Source organism: Pseudochaenichthys georgianus, chromosome 1 (genome assembly GCF_902827115.2).
Source record: "Pseudochaenichthys georgianus chromosome 1, fPseGeo1.2, whole genome shotgun sequence".
Lineage (NCBI taxonomy): Eukaryota > Metazoa > Chordata > Actinopteri > Perciformes > Channichthyidae > Pseudochaenichthys > Pseudochaenichthys georgianus.
The window spans coordinates 5799131-5813642 of NC_047503.1; the positions used below are offsets into that span (position 1 = coordinate 5799131).

General features: G+C 43.7%; 1 protein-coding gene across 4 annotated transcripts in view; it reads left to right on the forward strand.

Annotated features, from left to right (window-relative positions):
* The window catches only part of rptor (regulatory associated protein of MTOR, complex 1), a 244166-nt gene that overhangs the window by 168452 nt on the left and 61202 nt on the right, over positions 1 to 14512 (forward strand). For all 4 annotated transcript variants that reach the window (XM_034105423.1, XM_034074665.1, XM_034080365.1 and 1 more), the window contains 5 exons: positions 853 to 936; positions 2615 to 2725; positions 4083 to 4157; positions 4943 to 5008; positions 14213 to 14404. In XM_034105423.1, coding sequence (XP_033961314.1) covers positions 853 to 936; positions 2615 to 2725; positions 4083 to 4157; positions 4943 to 5008; positions 14213 to 14404 — 528 coding nt within the window. The remainder of the gene's footprint in view (positions 1 to 852; positions 937 to 2614; positions 2726 to 4082; positions 4158 to 4942; positions 5009 to 14212; positions 14405 to 14512) is intronic.

Consider the following 14512-nt stretch of genomic DNA (forward strand, 5'->3'; position numbering starts at 1 on the left):
GCAATTCATTTTCAAAAACAATGAATAATTATCTTTCTATTTGTTTTGTCAAAAATCCTTCCTAATATACAGTAAAGTCAGGAAATATGAGATTTAAAATAGAAAATGTGTAGGAACCCTGGATGAATCGAGCTTGTCTGCTTTCCTTATTGTTATAGAGCACAGATCTATGTCTCAGACACACACACACACACACACACACACACACACCCACACGTACATGTCCGTGTTCCCACTCTGTTCCTTGGAGATGGAGGCAGCCCCGGGCCGGTCTTCCCCCAGCCCCCCCTCCTCCTGCTGGCGGTCTCTGCAGGGTGAAGTCACGGAGAGCGCTAAGAATACCTTGTGTTGGTGGAAGTGTGTGTGTGTGGACGTGGGTTCCTCCATATGCTTGTTCCCACACACACTGTGGGGATAAGGGTGTGGACCGGTGTCCAGCCTTCACACAGACTTTGTGTGCACACACACACTTAGAATATACATTTTTAGCGCATACCATATGCCTCCTTTAAATATTATCTTTTGCCAAAACTGCTACGTCGTGATCGCATTTGGCTTCAATGCTATACACCTTAATTCAAGTGTACAGACACACACACACACACACTCGGGAATTGTCCTAAATCTGTATCTCCTTTAAATGCCAAGTGAAAAACAGCCAAGAGGACGCATGCCACACGCCAACACACACACACACACAAAGAAAACAAGCGTCCTGCTGCCAGTGAGAGCCACCTGCTTCACTCCAGGCTCTCTGCACGTCCTCCCACTCTCCTTCCTCTTCCTCTTTGATCTGACTTCCTCTCGGTTTGGAGGCAGCTCAGTTGACCTCTGACCTCTGCTCTCTTTCAGGTCCTCCTCAGTCAGGTGCATCGGCTTCGAGCTCTGGACCTGCTCGGACGCTTCCTGGATCTGGGTCCCTGGGCCGTCAGTCTGGTACGTTAAGGACTAGATGCTCACAGAGAGGCATACCATGACATTCTAGAGATATACAGTCCGTCATTATTTATGTAAGAAGGCCAATCGTCATATAAATGCAATTTTTATATACAAAAGAATGTTTTCTTATAAAAGCCAAACCCTCTCTCGCAAGAGGACTACCCACACGCTGGATAACAGCACACAATCATTACAAATAACAATATATTTAGCACAACATGCTGTGTTTTTATTCAGCAGCAAAAACCCTGGCTGATAATTTACGCCTTTTAGAATGGAGTCAAACGGTTCTGGTGTAACAATATTGGAATTTCAAACAGTACCTTGAAAAACGTCAATATGTGTTACCTTATGTGAGAAAAATGTATTGTGTAATTTGGATGTAGACCCTTTTTTTTGTATTCTTTTTTTTTACTAGAGTAAGTTCCCGATTCCTTCGTCCAACTTAAGACAATGGTCAGACCCTTATGATATATCGAACAGCGTTTCCTATTCGTACTCATTACACTTGTTGATACAGGCCATTAACACATCTCTTCTAAATGCACTTTCAATGTAAGACATGTGGCTTCAGGTTTCTGATGTATACAAGTATCTTAGTATGCTAGCAGCCTCCAGTCTTTATGCTAAGCTAATATAAGCTAATTGTGCCTTCCTCCAGCTTCATACAGAATGCACAGACATCCATGGGACCTTATTTCGGAAAAATTATGTATTGAAGTCAATGGCGAGAGAAAAGTTATCTTACGATCCCGTTTGAATTGTGCCACGAATTGCACATAATGTTTGTCAATTTAAAAGATAATTTTGCAAGTAAACAAAAAGAGAAATTGTCGTAAAACTGTGAAGTAACACATTTGTTTGTGTGCAACCGCTCATTGAACTACATCTCCGGTCTTGCACAATACACGTCACCAACACCAAGCTGGCCGTCACGTTGGCACATTTCTCCTCTTTCTTTCAGAATGAGGCGAAAAGTATTAAACGAGGAGAAAATCACTACAAGTCTGGGCACGTTGAGAGCTGTATATATACACAAGGGAACCTTGTACAGCCGGTCCCGCATGCTGGCTCTTACGGAACCGACTAACTCCCCTTTTGTGCATTAGCAGCTCTCAACATGCTGTAATGATTTCCACCTCATGTAATACCTCATTCTGGTGTTGGTGATGTGTATTGTGCGAGACCAGAGATGTAGTTCATTGAGCGGTGTCACACACAAATAAGTGTAACTTCACAGTTTTACCACAAACTGACTTTTTTTATTTGAAAATTATTTTTTAAGATTGACAAACATCATGTGTGTAATTCGTGGCACAATTCAAACGGGATCAAAAGATAACTTTTCTCTCCCCATTGACTTCAATACATAATATTTCCGAAATAAGGTCCCATGGATTTCCACCGGAAAGGGAGGGACTTCGGCTCTCTATTGCTTTGTTAAACAAATAACCGCCTTGTGCTGTCAATCACATTATACAGAACGCTCTAAATAGCAACTCCATCTTAACTGCTATATTGTGTGTGTGTGTGTGTGTGTGTGTGTGTGTGTGTGTGTGTGTGTGTGTGTGTGTGTGTGTGTGTGTGTGTGTGTGTGTGTGTGTGTGTGTGTGTGTGTGTGTGTGTGTGTGTGTGTGTGTGTGTGTGTGTGTGTGTGTGTGTGTGTGTGTTGCAGGCCCTCTCGGTGGGGATCTTCCCCTACGTTCTGAAGCTGCTCCAGAGCTCGGCCAGAGAGCTGCGGCCTCTGCTGGTCTTCATCTGGGCTAAAATCCTCGCCGTGGACAGTGTACGTTCTGTGAAGCACTTGCTGCCTCATATTCCCTTACTATCCTGAATTGTTTAACATTTTTAGAAAGCAGTTTTCCATCACAAGCTTATTGGCATTATACAAATACCATCTGCCTGGAAATGAAGATAAACACAAGGAGTAGGAGAACAATAAAACATACGTTTCAGAGTCAATTTGATTTTGTGTGAAGTGTGCACAATGATTTATATTGTCATTGCACTGATGATTTTGCATCAACTGAAAGTGCAGATGCACGTTGACCCTGTGTGCTTCTTTTAAAGCAGAGGCATTGGGGTCAGTCCGAATTTAGACAAATTAACAATGATTTCATTATTCTTGGTTGATTGAAAATCTGAATGAATAAAGTTGCTACAGTTTATTAAGTAAAATGCAAACGATTGTCTTTGCTTTTGGAGAGTAAACTTTAGTGCTGCGCCCCGCCAACGGAGCCCCGCGCCCCCCTGTGAAATTCAAGGTGTTTAAAAATAAATAAATACAAATTATAATCTTTTTTTTTATTATTATTGTTTTTTTTTATATATATAGCACCAAATTGCAACTAATCTATATCTACGGTCACTTTTCACATTGAACATGTGCTCTTTTATTAAATAAACTAAACGCTTTCATTTTAAGTTGTGAGTTTAGTGTTTTTGACCCTAACGGCCCCGACACACGGCGGCGTGCCTTCTGCCCTTTCACTTTGAATGGGGTGACGTCACGCTTCGCCGAACTGCATTGTGGGAGCAAAGCGTAGCTTTTCTCGCGGTGCTCGCTGCAAAAGTAGAGCAATGTTCTACTTTTGAAGCTTTGACCGAAGCGTCAGCCAATCGAATCATATGCCAGTACAAGCTCTAGCCAATCAAACCGCTGCTTGTGTGTCCGGGGCGGGAGATTCATGTGATTGGTTGTTGGTCGAGCTTCAGACATGCCCGCCGGCAAGCGACAACACACGCCGCCGTGTGTAGGGGTCGTAAGAAACACTGATGCGTTAATCAATAACAATAATCCACAGCTCCTCTCTCTGCTCCAGAGGATTTCAAATATATATTTCCCAATGCCCTGTATGTAGTAGACTGTGATTAAGATAAATGATTCAGAATCACAGACAATAAACATCTTGATTTGAACAGACGTTTCAACAACATCTTGATTATAAACACTCAAAAGAGACATGAAATAATACAAATGGAAAGCACACATTAGTAATAAAATAAGTACACAACCATGGCTAAAAAGGAGTAGCAGTCATTTCAGTGAACAAAGTGCCATGCATTCAGGGCCATGGGAGGAATAGACAGTAAAGTGAACCTCTTCATCCTCTTCCTCCTGTTCTCTGTCTCTCTCTCTGCAGTCGTGCCAAGCTGACCTGGTGAAGGACAACGGACACAAGTACTTTCTGTCGGTGTTGGCCGACAGTTATATGCCGGTGAGTATCCACCAAGCCCTTTAGTGAATAAGGTGACCAATCTGTCTTTAGATTCAAGGGTCATTTATTGTTATTCAGCAACATATGATAGAAGATCAAAACCAAAAGCAATAATGCCATCCTATTATGTTGTTTTTTAAATATGCATTAAGAGGAAATGTAAACATCAGCAACAAATCTAATGGATAATTCTCTGGACAGATAATGAGACCTGCATCCTAAAAACTCAGAGAAACTTTGGGGATGTTTGATCTCTTCTTTTCTTCCAGTCTTTACACTTCAGCAATATGTGGTAACGGCAATGCTGAAGTACCTTAAACAGCATTATTTCTCGTGGCCGGTCGGGGGCGAGGCCACTTGTTGCTAAAAGAAGTCTGATTGTATGGAAGTCTATGAGAAAAGGACCACTTGATTTATTATCTTAACGGTCTGAATTTGAAACCTTCTTGATAGCATGACGTTCATTTAGTAAATGATGGTCCCTTTAAAAGTGAAACAGACGATAAAGCCGGGTAAGCACCGGGCGACCTTTTGATTGACAAGTCGCTGTACATGTTACCGGTTTGAAACGTTAACCTTTCCCTGTGTGGTTTCAGTTCAGGGATGTTTATTCTGACATACTCGTGTGTACTTGTGTCCTTCCTGGTGCCAAAGATGGCGACTCAGCCACAACAAAAATATAGTTGCAACCGAAATTGAAAACTCAAAAAGACATGCAGTCTATGGGTTCAGAAAGGCAATGAATGTGTGGACATAAGACCTTACAGTGTATTCATGTGTTCCAGGCTGAGCATCGCACCATGGCTGTCTTCATATTGGCTGTGATCGTCAACAGCTACACCACGGGACAGGTAAGAGTGTGTGTTTGGATATGTGTGTATTTCTGCGCTGTTGTACGTTTGTCTACGAGAAGCCCCGAGGGGACAACGTAACAACATATTCATTTACTTCCGTCACCAGAACCTCCTGGGTTCTTCCAGGGACAGCCGTCACTTTGAGAGATGGCTCTTTCGGACATTGTGTATTTCCTGGAGATATTGGTTGTTTGTCAGCAACAGTCGCCGCTCTAATCTCCGTCTCCAAACCCAGCCACCTCTGTGGTGACACTTGATCATCGCAAGTGTCACTTTGCACCGTTCCTACGCCCCTGTGTTCAATCCCAGCAGCCTCGTGTGCCTTGTCTGTTTCTTGGAGTACGCATACTCTTCCACAGAGAAACATTCCACCATCCCTCCCTTTTGTTTCTCTCTCCCGCTCTCTGCAGTGATTTCTCAGTCTACTTCTGAATGTTATTTGACAGTGCTTCTCTCTCCACATCACATAACTGTGACAAATCAGAAAAGCTATATGTGCTCTCGAGCTCAGAAACAGCCATTCCTCTTCTCTAGCACCGTTCCTAAACACTCCTACCTCTCGCACAGGCCTGTAAATAATAGATGCCCTCCAACATTACAGAGACTCTCTTTCTGCTCCCCGGCTCCATTATTTATCCCTCTTGCTTTCGACAACAGTGCTCATTACTGCTGCGAACACAGAGCCACAGAGCACGGCGTCTTAATGTTCCTGAGGTTCAGCTGGGAGGCTCCATGAGAGAGGAAGGGGCGACGCACAAGTGATCTGAGGCACGGGAAGAAAGTAGACCCGTGCACATGGCGTCGCTGCTGATAAAAGATTAATCATTTTTTGATATCTCAATCTGGATATGTCAGCACAGTGTCAGCACACACAACATATGTGTTGAACAGCTGCTGTAAGTACTAACGTGATGGAAGTGCCAACATGAAGGTAATCTACACAGAGGTCCAACTTCCGGTCCAGTGTTGACATTTATAAAAACCATTTAACCTCGAGCCAACTCAATGAACCGGTCATTGTTCTATTTAGCTTTAGAACTATCTATCCGTCCATCCTTCCGTCCATCCTTCATAGCTTAATAGTTCATACAGAAGCTTTAAAATGTTTTATTTGGCAAGTAAAGGTTGTCAGAGTTGGTGCCATCATGTAAGGTAATAGCAATTAAGCTTTAACCAGAAGTGCCAGGCCATCATACAGCAATGTGGAAACGCCCTGGAGCCGGCGAAGCTGAATAGTTGAATAGAAAGATAAAACAGCAGCTCAACACTGATTGAAAAAACGAAACCCCTTAAAGGTCTCCGATCATGCAAAATGCACTTTTCGATGTCCTGTATACATACATATGTGTCCTCCCCGGTGTGTCAGGGAACTCATAAAGTGTCAGAAAATACCACCCTCTCTCTTTTCCTCCGTACCCACAATCTCTAAGAACGGGGATACAACGGAGCTGATCCTGATTTGCTGCCGATATGACGTCATATCTGAAATGTGGACTGGCTTTCCACCCACGGCCCTATCAGAAACAATGTGCAGCATTGAGCTGTATCTGGGTAGAATTCTCCTGATCAGATACTCAGCATAATCTCCCCCCCTCTTTTCTATTTTGGTATTTTGAGCAAATCACATTATACGTTTTTTTTATATATTTGTATATATCTGAGACCCAGAATATACGTCTAAAAATAGCATGATAGGGGATTGTTTAAAATCTAAATGTTTCTGCATTCAAATGTATATTTTTCCAAAAGTGTTAAACTTTTTTCAAATCTTGACAAAAGAACAAAACATTCTCACAAGAATGAAATAGAAGTGAAGGAAATCAAAAGTGAATCAAAGCAGTATTTCTGTTGCACCGAAAGCCTTTAAAAGAAAAATAACTTTGACATTAATCTGAACTGTTTCAGTCAATTAACTCAAGAGGGCCTTTATTTTTATATTTATTGTCGCGGACCTGTTTCTAGTGGGTCACAGATATGTGAGTGAAGAAAAAATTAATATAATTATTATAATGTTTTGGGTTTTTTTGGGAAAAAAGTCAAACTTTATTTTGAAGGCCCGATGTTCTAACTCTGTGCATGCAGTATGTGTTGGACTGGAAAGTACCGGAGACCAGAAGTACAGAAGTACCTGTCACGTAGTGATCATCTTCTCGATAAAACATCTTTGCTGATGTTTTTTCGAGTCTTCTGGCCAATCAGAATCAAGATTGTTTGCCAGGAAAGTCCCCACGGAAAATAACTTTGCGGTATATACTCTTTATACATCCAGGGCCGCCCCTGGACTACTTGGGGCCCCGAGCGACCTTGTGAGATTGTGAGATGAGGCACCCCCCCCCCCCCCCCCCCCCCCAACCGACAGGGGTGAACCACATTTTTTTTGGAAATTACATTTCTTTTTTTATGTAAAGTGTGTGTGTGTGTGTGCGTGTGTGTGTGTGTGTGTGTGGTGTGTGTGTGTGTGTGTGTGTGTGTGTGTGTGTGTGTGTGTGTGGACTTTGCCACAGTCCTTACATGTGTATCACCCGACTAACACTTCTAGGAAGGTTTACTTACACAATAAAAATTAGGAAACATAGGATACCATTTGTCTCCAACAGGAGCAGATTTATTTCAAAAATCACACTAAAAAACAACACTAAAACCGAAAATTAATAATTTTTTTTTTGTAAACACTGGCAAAAAAGAAAAAATGTACACAACCTGAATGTGTTTAGTGTTTATGAATTGAGGCACCAGGCACTTAGTGCAGTAGATAGGTCTTCACCGTTGTGTTGCCAGCATCAGAGCACCTCCTAAGCGCGGTGGCATCTTCCCCATAATACTTGGGAATGCATACGAGTGATGATGGGGGCGGGGCGGGGGGGGGAGTGGTGGTGGTGCTGCAGGGACTTTCACCCCTCGTGTCCCCTGAAGACTTCTGCATGTGTGGCTTCGACCTACCGGGGGTCACCCCTCATCTGTGCAGCTCCTTGTGGCATGGTTTTGTGGTGAACGCTGTAGGACCCACATCAAAGCATCGGACACATCCACGCCGCCCATGCTTCTGTTTGTAGTCCACCACAGCATGCAAGAACGGTAACAATCTTAGTCTGCCACACACCAGCCCAGATATTATTTCTTGAAACCCTATGGTCGATTTTGTGGGTTGACACCTTTTTTTGAAACTTTAGAGCCAATAGAATCGGAGGAGGGAGTTAGTAAATGACCGCTAAACACTTATGTCAAGAGAGAGATGCGTTGCGTAAACAGCACATGAGACAGCCGGAGCCCCGGACTGAAAAACGTCTATACCTACTCTGCGGCCATGATTGTAATGATGGATTATCAGGAACAATTCTAAAGTGACTAAGAGACATTGGATTAACCTTGAGCAGCGTTTTTTATTCCCTTGAACACGACTTCTTGATCACAAAACAGCAACGGTAAGACATAATTATTGTTATGGTTTAGAACACTGTTGTGCTTTCTTGCTCTGTTCTGGCTGCTAGCCTCAGTGAGTTTGTGTCCTACAGTGATGATACTTATATCAAAATAATCTGTGGAGTATCAGCTTTCAGATGATATGTAGTTTGTGAAGAATTATAAGTTTTAAAGATCGTTTTTGCTAGTAGCATCAGCCTGTTTTCCACTAAGGGCTAATGCAAACGCTTCTTGTGAGACTTGTGTTTTGTTTCGGTTAAAAATGGCTCATATCGTCAGGTTGCTGAGTTTGTTTCCGTTATTTGAGTATAAGACATTCATAGGTTTTTTAAATATTAGGAAGCCCCAGACGCTGTCTCCTGCCACTGATGCGTTTTTCCCCGTTATCGGGGGGCCGCGATTAAGAGTTAACTTCATATTTAAAAATAAATCTCAATATTGAATAGTAACATTGACTATTACTGTGTACCTTCATTTATCTGACAGCATTATTTATGATACTATTTTATATATAATATTAGGGCTGTCAAGTTAACGCAAACAAAAATTAACGCCACTAATTATTTTAACGCAATTAACGCATGTGTATTTTTTTTACCTTGGCCGCCCCGTAGTTTCAGAGCGCATCGAGTTTAAATACCATCTACAAACTATGCTGCCTTACAGCCCCGCTCCTGCCGTCCGCTTGTGGCAGACCACACTTCCCACGCTCACCGGCAGGCACCGACTGGCCATCGGGAGGACCGGGAGGGTGTGTGTATGTGTGGCCCGAGCGAGCGAGAGAGAGACCTTACGTGCATTGTTGTTGTTAGCATCTGGTGCTAGCTAGCTGCGGCTAACGGATATAAGGAGCTGTTTAAATGAAAACAGAGCGCTCTATCCACACAACTGCACCGAGCACTTGACTTGATGCAGGAAGCAGACAGCGGGACATTGTAGGAGAAGTCAGCACACTCATGATTGCAGCAACATGATTGCAGCGTCCAGGCAGCTCCCGTTCGAGCATATGCCTTGAGTTGCACATAGCTCCAACGATCCAACACACACACACACACACCACACACACACACACACCACACACACACACACACACACACACCATTTGTATTGTATGAGAGAGGTTCCAGGTTGAATTGAGGCGAATATTTGTAATATTCAGAGGTTGTTGTTAAATATTCATGAGAATATTTGTCATTGTTCAAATGATAATAAACATTAGCATAAAGCATATTTGTCCACTCATATGTTGATAAGAGTATTAAAAACTTATAAAATATATAATATATATATATTATAGATATTCCTCTAAGGTACATTTAGAACAGATGAAAAATGTGCGATTAATTTTGCGATTAATCGCGATAATAACTATTTTAATCGACTGACAGCCCTAATATATATATATATATATATATAAACACACACTTATATGTACTCACACATGTATTTATTCATGTATACACACAGATGGCAGATGGCTCCAGTCCTACCTCACTGAACGATCCCACTTCATCTCCCTCCCCAAACCACTCCTCTGCCACAGCCTCAGGTCACCCAAAGCGTTCACTCAAGGATCAGTACTTGGCCCCCTCCTCTTCATCATTTACATCCTCCCCCTCGGTCAGATACTCTGCCACTTCAACCTGGACTTCCATTGCTATGCTGATGACACTCAGATCTACCTCAGCACCAAATCCCTCCATAACCCACCCCTTACCCACATCGATCCTGTCTGACAGCTATTAAAACTTGGATGCAACATAACCTCCTCAAACTGAACAGCAACAAAACGGAACTCCTCCTAATCGGCTCCAAATCCACCCTCAGCAAGGTCACTAACATAACACTCACCATCGATGGCACCATTGTTTCCCCCTCCAATCAGGCACGCAACCTTGGCATAATCTTTGACCCCTCCCTCTCCCCGAACCTCACATCCGCCAAACAGTCAAAACCTCATTTTTCCACCTCCGCAATATTGCAAAAAATCCGACCCTCTCGCCCCCGCCCCCGCATCCGAACGACTAATCCATGCCGCCATTTCCTCCCGCCTCGAGTACTGCAACTCACTTCTTTACGGCATCAGCACTACATCCCTCAACAGACTCCAACGGGTTCAAAATGCAGCTGCACGTCTCCTGACACATACCAAATCATGGCATCACATCACCCCAGTCCTCAAAGACCTGCACTGGCTTCCTGTCTCCCATCCGCATCAACTACAAAGTTCTGGTCCTCACCTACAAAGCACTCCACCATCTGGCCCCCCCTTATCTCACAAACCTTCTCACTCCTTATCAACCCCCGCGGTCCCTCAGATCCACTGCAGCCGGACTCCTATCCATTCCCACATCCACACTGTGCAGCTTTTGGGACAGAGCCTTCTCAGTGGCAGGTCCTAGGCTCTGGAATTCCCTCCCCCAAGATCTCCGTGACTCTGAGTCCCTCACAGTCTTTCAGTCCCGCCTCAAAACACATATTTTCAACTCTGTCTACCCATAAGCCCCCCCTCTCAATCAACTTCCTCTTGACTGCCTTTTTATTTTTTTTATTTTTTTTACTATACTTACTTGTTTGCCTGTCCTTGTTTGTCTACCCTCCATCATACTGTAAAGCGTCTTTGAGTTGTGAAAAGCGCTATATAATAAAATGCATTATTATTATTATTAGATGTATTCAGATTTCGCAGGTGTGCCGCGTCCATGACGCTATCACATAGAGCTACGTCGATACTTGCGTAATGCGGAAATAGGCGTGGTTAAATCTAAACTGGGTTGGAAAAACGATAGACTCCCCCCGGACCCCCCCTAGAGGAGGTTAGGTCCCCCCACTTATACAAAATAGCACTTTACCCCTGCTTTCACCTATATGCCCTGAGCTGATTATCGAGCCTTCCTTGTAAACCGTCGCGGGTGTACTGTGGTGTGTGTGTGTGTGCGTGCGTGTGGGGAATGTTGCAGTACAACATTCCACTGTAGCACCGCGGCGCCGCCACTGTGGGCTAAGCCCCGAATGTTTCCAGGTCCAGGAAATGCCCCTACCTCAACACAAGTGATATCACTCCATGACAATAATAATATGTGATTAATCTTGATTAATTACAAGTTTAAAATACTAATATGTACTTGTATTTAAGGGGGAGATGAAACCAATACACGTGTTGTGTTGTAATAAATGAATGCATGACAAACTGGTAAGATAAACCAGAGGTTTTTTTAAACTTTATTACAAGGTGATTTCTGAATTATTGTCTTGAAGTCAGCCAATTTTCTGACACTTAGCTAAAGCATCGACAAAGCCGCTGTGATTCCCTTCTGAATAATGCGGATACACAGACGTATTATATCTATCACTCCTTTGCAACTTAAAAAACCGGCGTATGGTGGATTGAAAAAATGCCTTTCCTCTGTTTTAACCACACATTGAGAACTAGTGAAGATCATTTAGAGTGAGGGTCCTAACTTGTGCTAATTCCTCTGATTTCTTCCTTCTCACTGCCATGCAATTTATAGTAATAATCTGTGAATGACTTCCTGGAGGAGCCTTTCAGTGTGTGACAGATGTTTTCAAGCTGTAAATTATGGGCTCAGAACAGTCTCATAATACACACATGCGCACAGAAGCATTCACACTTGTATTTCCGGATCCACACTTGTGTTTTTCAAAGCACACACAAATGTGTTCCGTTTCATATACATGTAAATAAAATCCAAATACAGAAAAAAGTTTTACATATGTATTTTTGATCCTCACATATTTGTTTTCCGTTTAAAACCTGAACTTGCAAACACAACCCGCTTCCCTGTGCACGGATCGCTGTGCATTCGTGTGTGGGTTTTTTGAGACTCCCCTGACGGTCAGCCGATTCCGTACTTGTAATTTTTTTCTATCTATAGCCAATCAGATGTCTCCTTCATTCTAAGCCAATCACATGAGCGCGCCCCACGAGGGTATGATTTGTTGCGTTCATGACACTTCATGTACGCATTTTGCGCTGTCCGGTCAGCTCGCTAAACAGTGGGGGGGCTTCAGGTGATCATGCAGAGCTGCATGTCTCCGTCAGACTCAGCAGCTGATCTGATCTCTCTCTCGCGTCCGGTATACTTCACTCGCGTTTATGTCCATATCGATCAGATCCAGCTCTCCTGATCGGCCTTTATAGAAGGCTGATCCCCCCCCCCCCCCCTCGTAGTGCACTGATCGATTAGGCTAAGCTAACCTGTAGCTGCTCCCTCCACACTCACAACAACTTCATACAGACATAAATAAAGCAGCTGTATTCGCCACACAGGAAACACACATTTAAAACGGGTTTGCCTGCCGTTTTTGTGTACACAAGCATTCATCAATGGTTTGGAAAGTGGCGCTGTACCTTAATAATACAAAGGCTTGTATTTGCGTGCATTTCCTGTTCGGAAAGTGGCAATGTACTGAGAGTGAAGGTGTCCTGAGATTAGCCTGTCAGCTCCGGACAGCGCAAAATGGTACATGAAGCGCTACGTCATGAACGCAAGAAATCTACCCTTGTGGGGGCGCGCTCATGTGATTGGCTTAGACTGGAGGAGACATCTGATTGGCTATAGATAAGAGAAATTACAAGTACGAATCGGCTGACCGTCAGGGGAGTCTCAAAAAACCCACACACGAATGCACAGCGATCCGTGCACAGGAAGCGGGTTGTGTTGCAGGTTCAGGTTTTAAACGGGAAACTAATATGTGAGGATCAAAAATACTAATGTAAAACTTTTTTCTGTATATGGATTTTATTTACATGTATATGAAACGGAATACATGTGTGTGTGTTTTGAAAAACACAAGTGTGGATCCTTCTGTGTGCATGTGTGTATTATGAGACTGTTCTGAGCCCACAGTAAATGATTACACATGTCTTTTATCCACAGAGTGTGGGAAGGTGGTGTTGGTGAGTTGATGATGATGATGCATTTTATTTACATAGCGCTTTTCACAACTCAAAGACGCTTAAGACGAGTTGCATCTTGTTAGTATTTGGCGTCTTGCCAGTAATGTTGCAAAGACTATAATGTCCGCCTTTAGCCTAGGTAAAGGTAGCTGAGGGACACCCGATACTGCAGTAATGGCATTAGGCTCGATAAGCATCCAAGTCATCTCAGAGTATTGACATTTTAAGTCCAGTGTTGTGCAGAGACCAAAACATATGCACATGGTTTTCACAAGAGCGGTCTGTATAGTCATTGACCAGCTTGACTTTAGGCCAATGAGTGCACATCTTTACCCTGAATCAAACCATGTGTGGTGCAGACAGATGAGGGGTGTTTCTCAATGTCAAGGAAGGCTGCTCCAGAGCCACTATTTCAAGCATACTACGTCATCGAGTCCCGCCGAAGGACTGTTCCAATGTCCAGCATACTTGGAATTCTACCGAGGCTGGCGTACTTCGTAGCGAGACATTTTGAGGCTGCACATGTGTAGACTCCGCGTCTTAAAATCCCCACAATGCTTTGCGCACGGACCAATTTCCAAATCTTTGGCGGAAATAGCGGTCCGTTTAAGGCGGGTGACGCACACCTGTTAGCCTGTTCCACAATTCTTCATTTTCCGAGGCTAGGAAGGATTCTTGCCTCGCTACCAAGCAAGCCTCCTCGACATTGAGAAAGACCCGAGGTCTGCACACGCTTCCTCTGAGATCCCCTGACCCACATTGTCTTCCTTTTCATGGTTCCTAATGGCACATTGGTTTTAAAACCTACTGAACATCTCTCACACTCTTTAACTTGCATCACTCCTTCTCCCCCCCACCAGGAGGCATGTCTGCAGGGCAACCTAATAGCCAACTGCCTGGAGCAGCTGTCGGACCCCCACCCTCTGCTCCGCCAGTGGGTGGCCATCTGCCTGGGCCGCATCTGGCAGAACTTCGACCCGGCGCGCTGGTGCGGGGTCCGGGACAGCGCCCACGAGAAGCTCTACACCCTGCTGACGGACCCCATCCCCGAGGTGAGGGGGTCATCTGAAAAACAAAGTATCAAAGTCCCACTCTGACCATTCAAGAATATATAGTATCTCGTTTTGCAAATGATTTCATCTCATGGTTAACTAAGACCA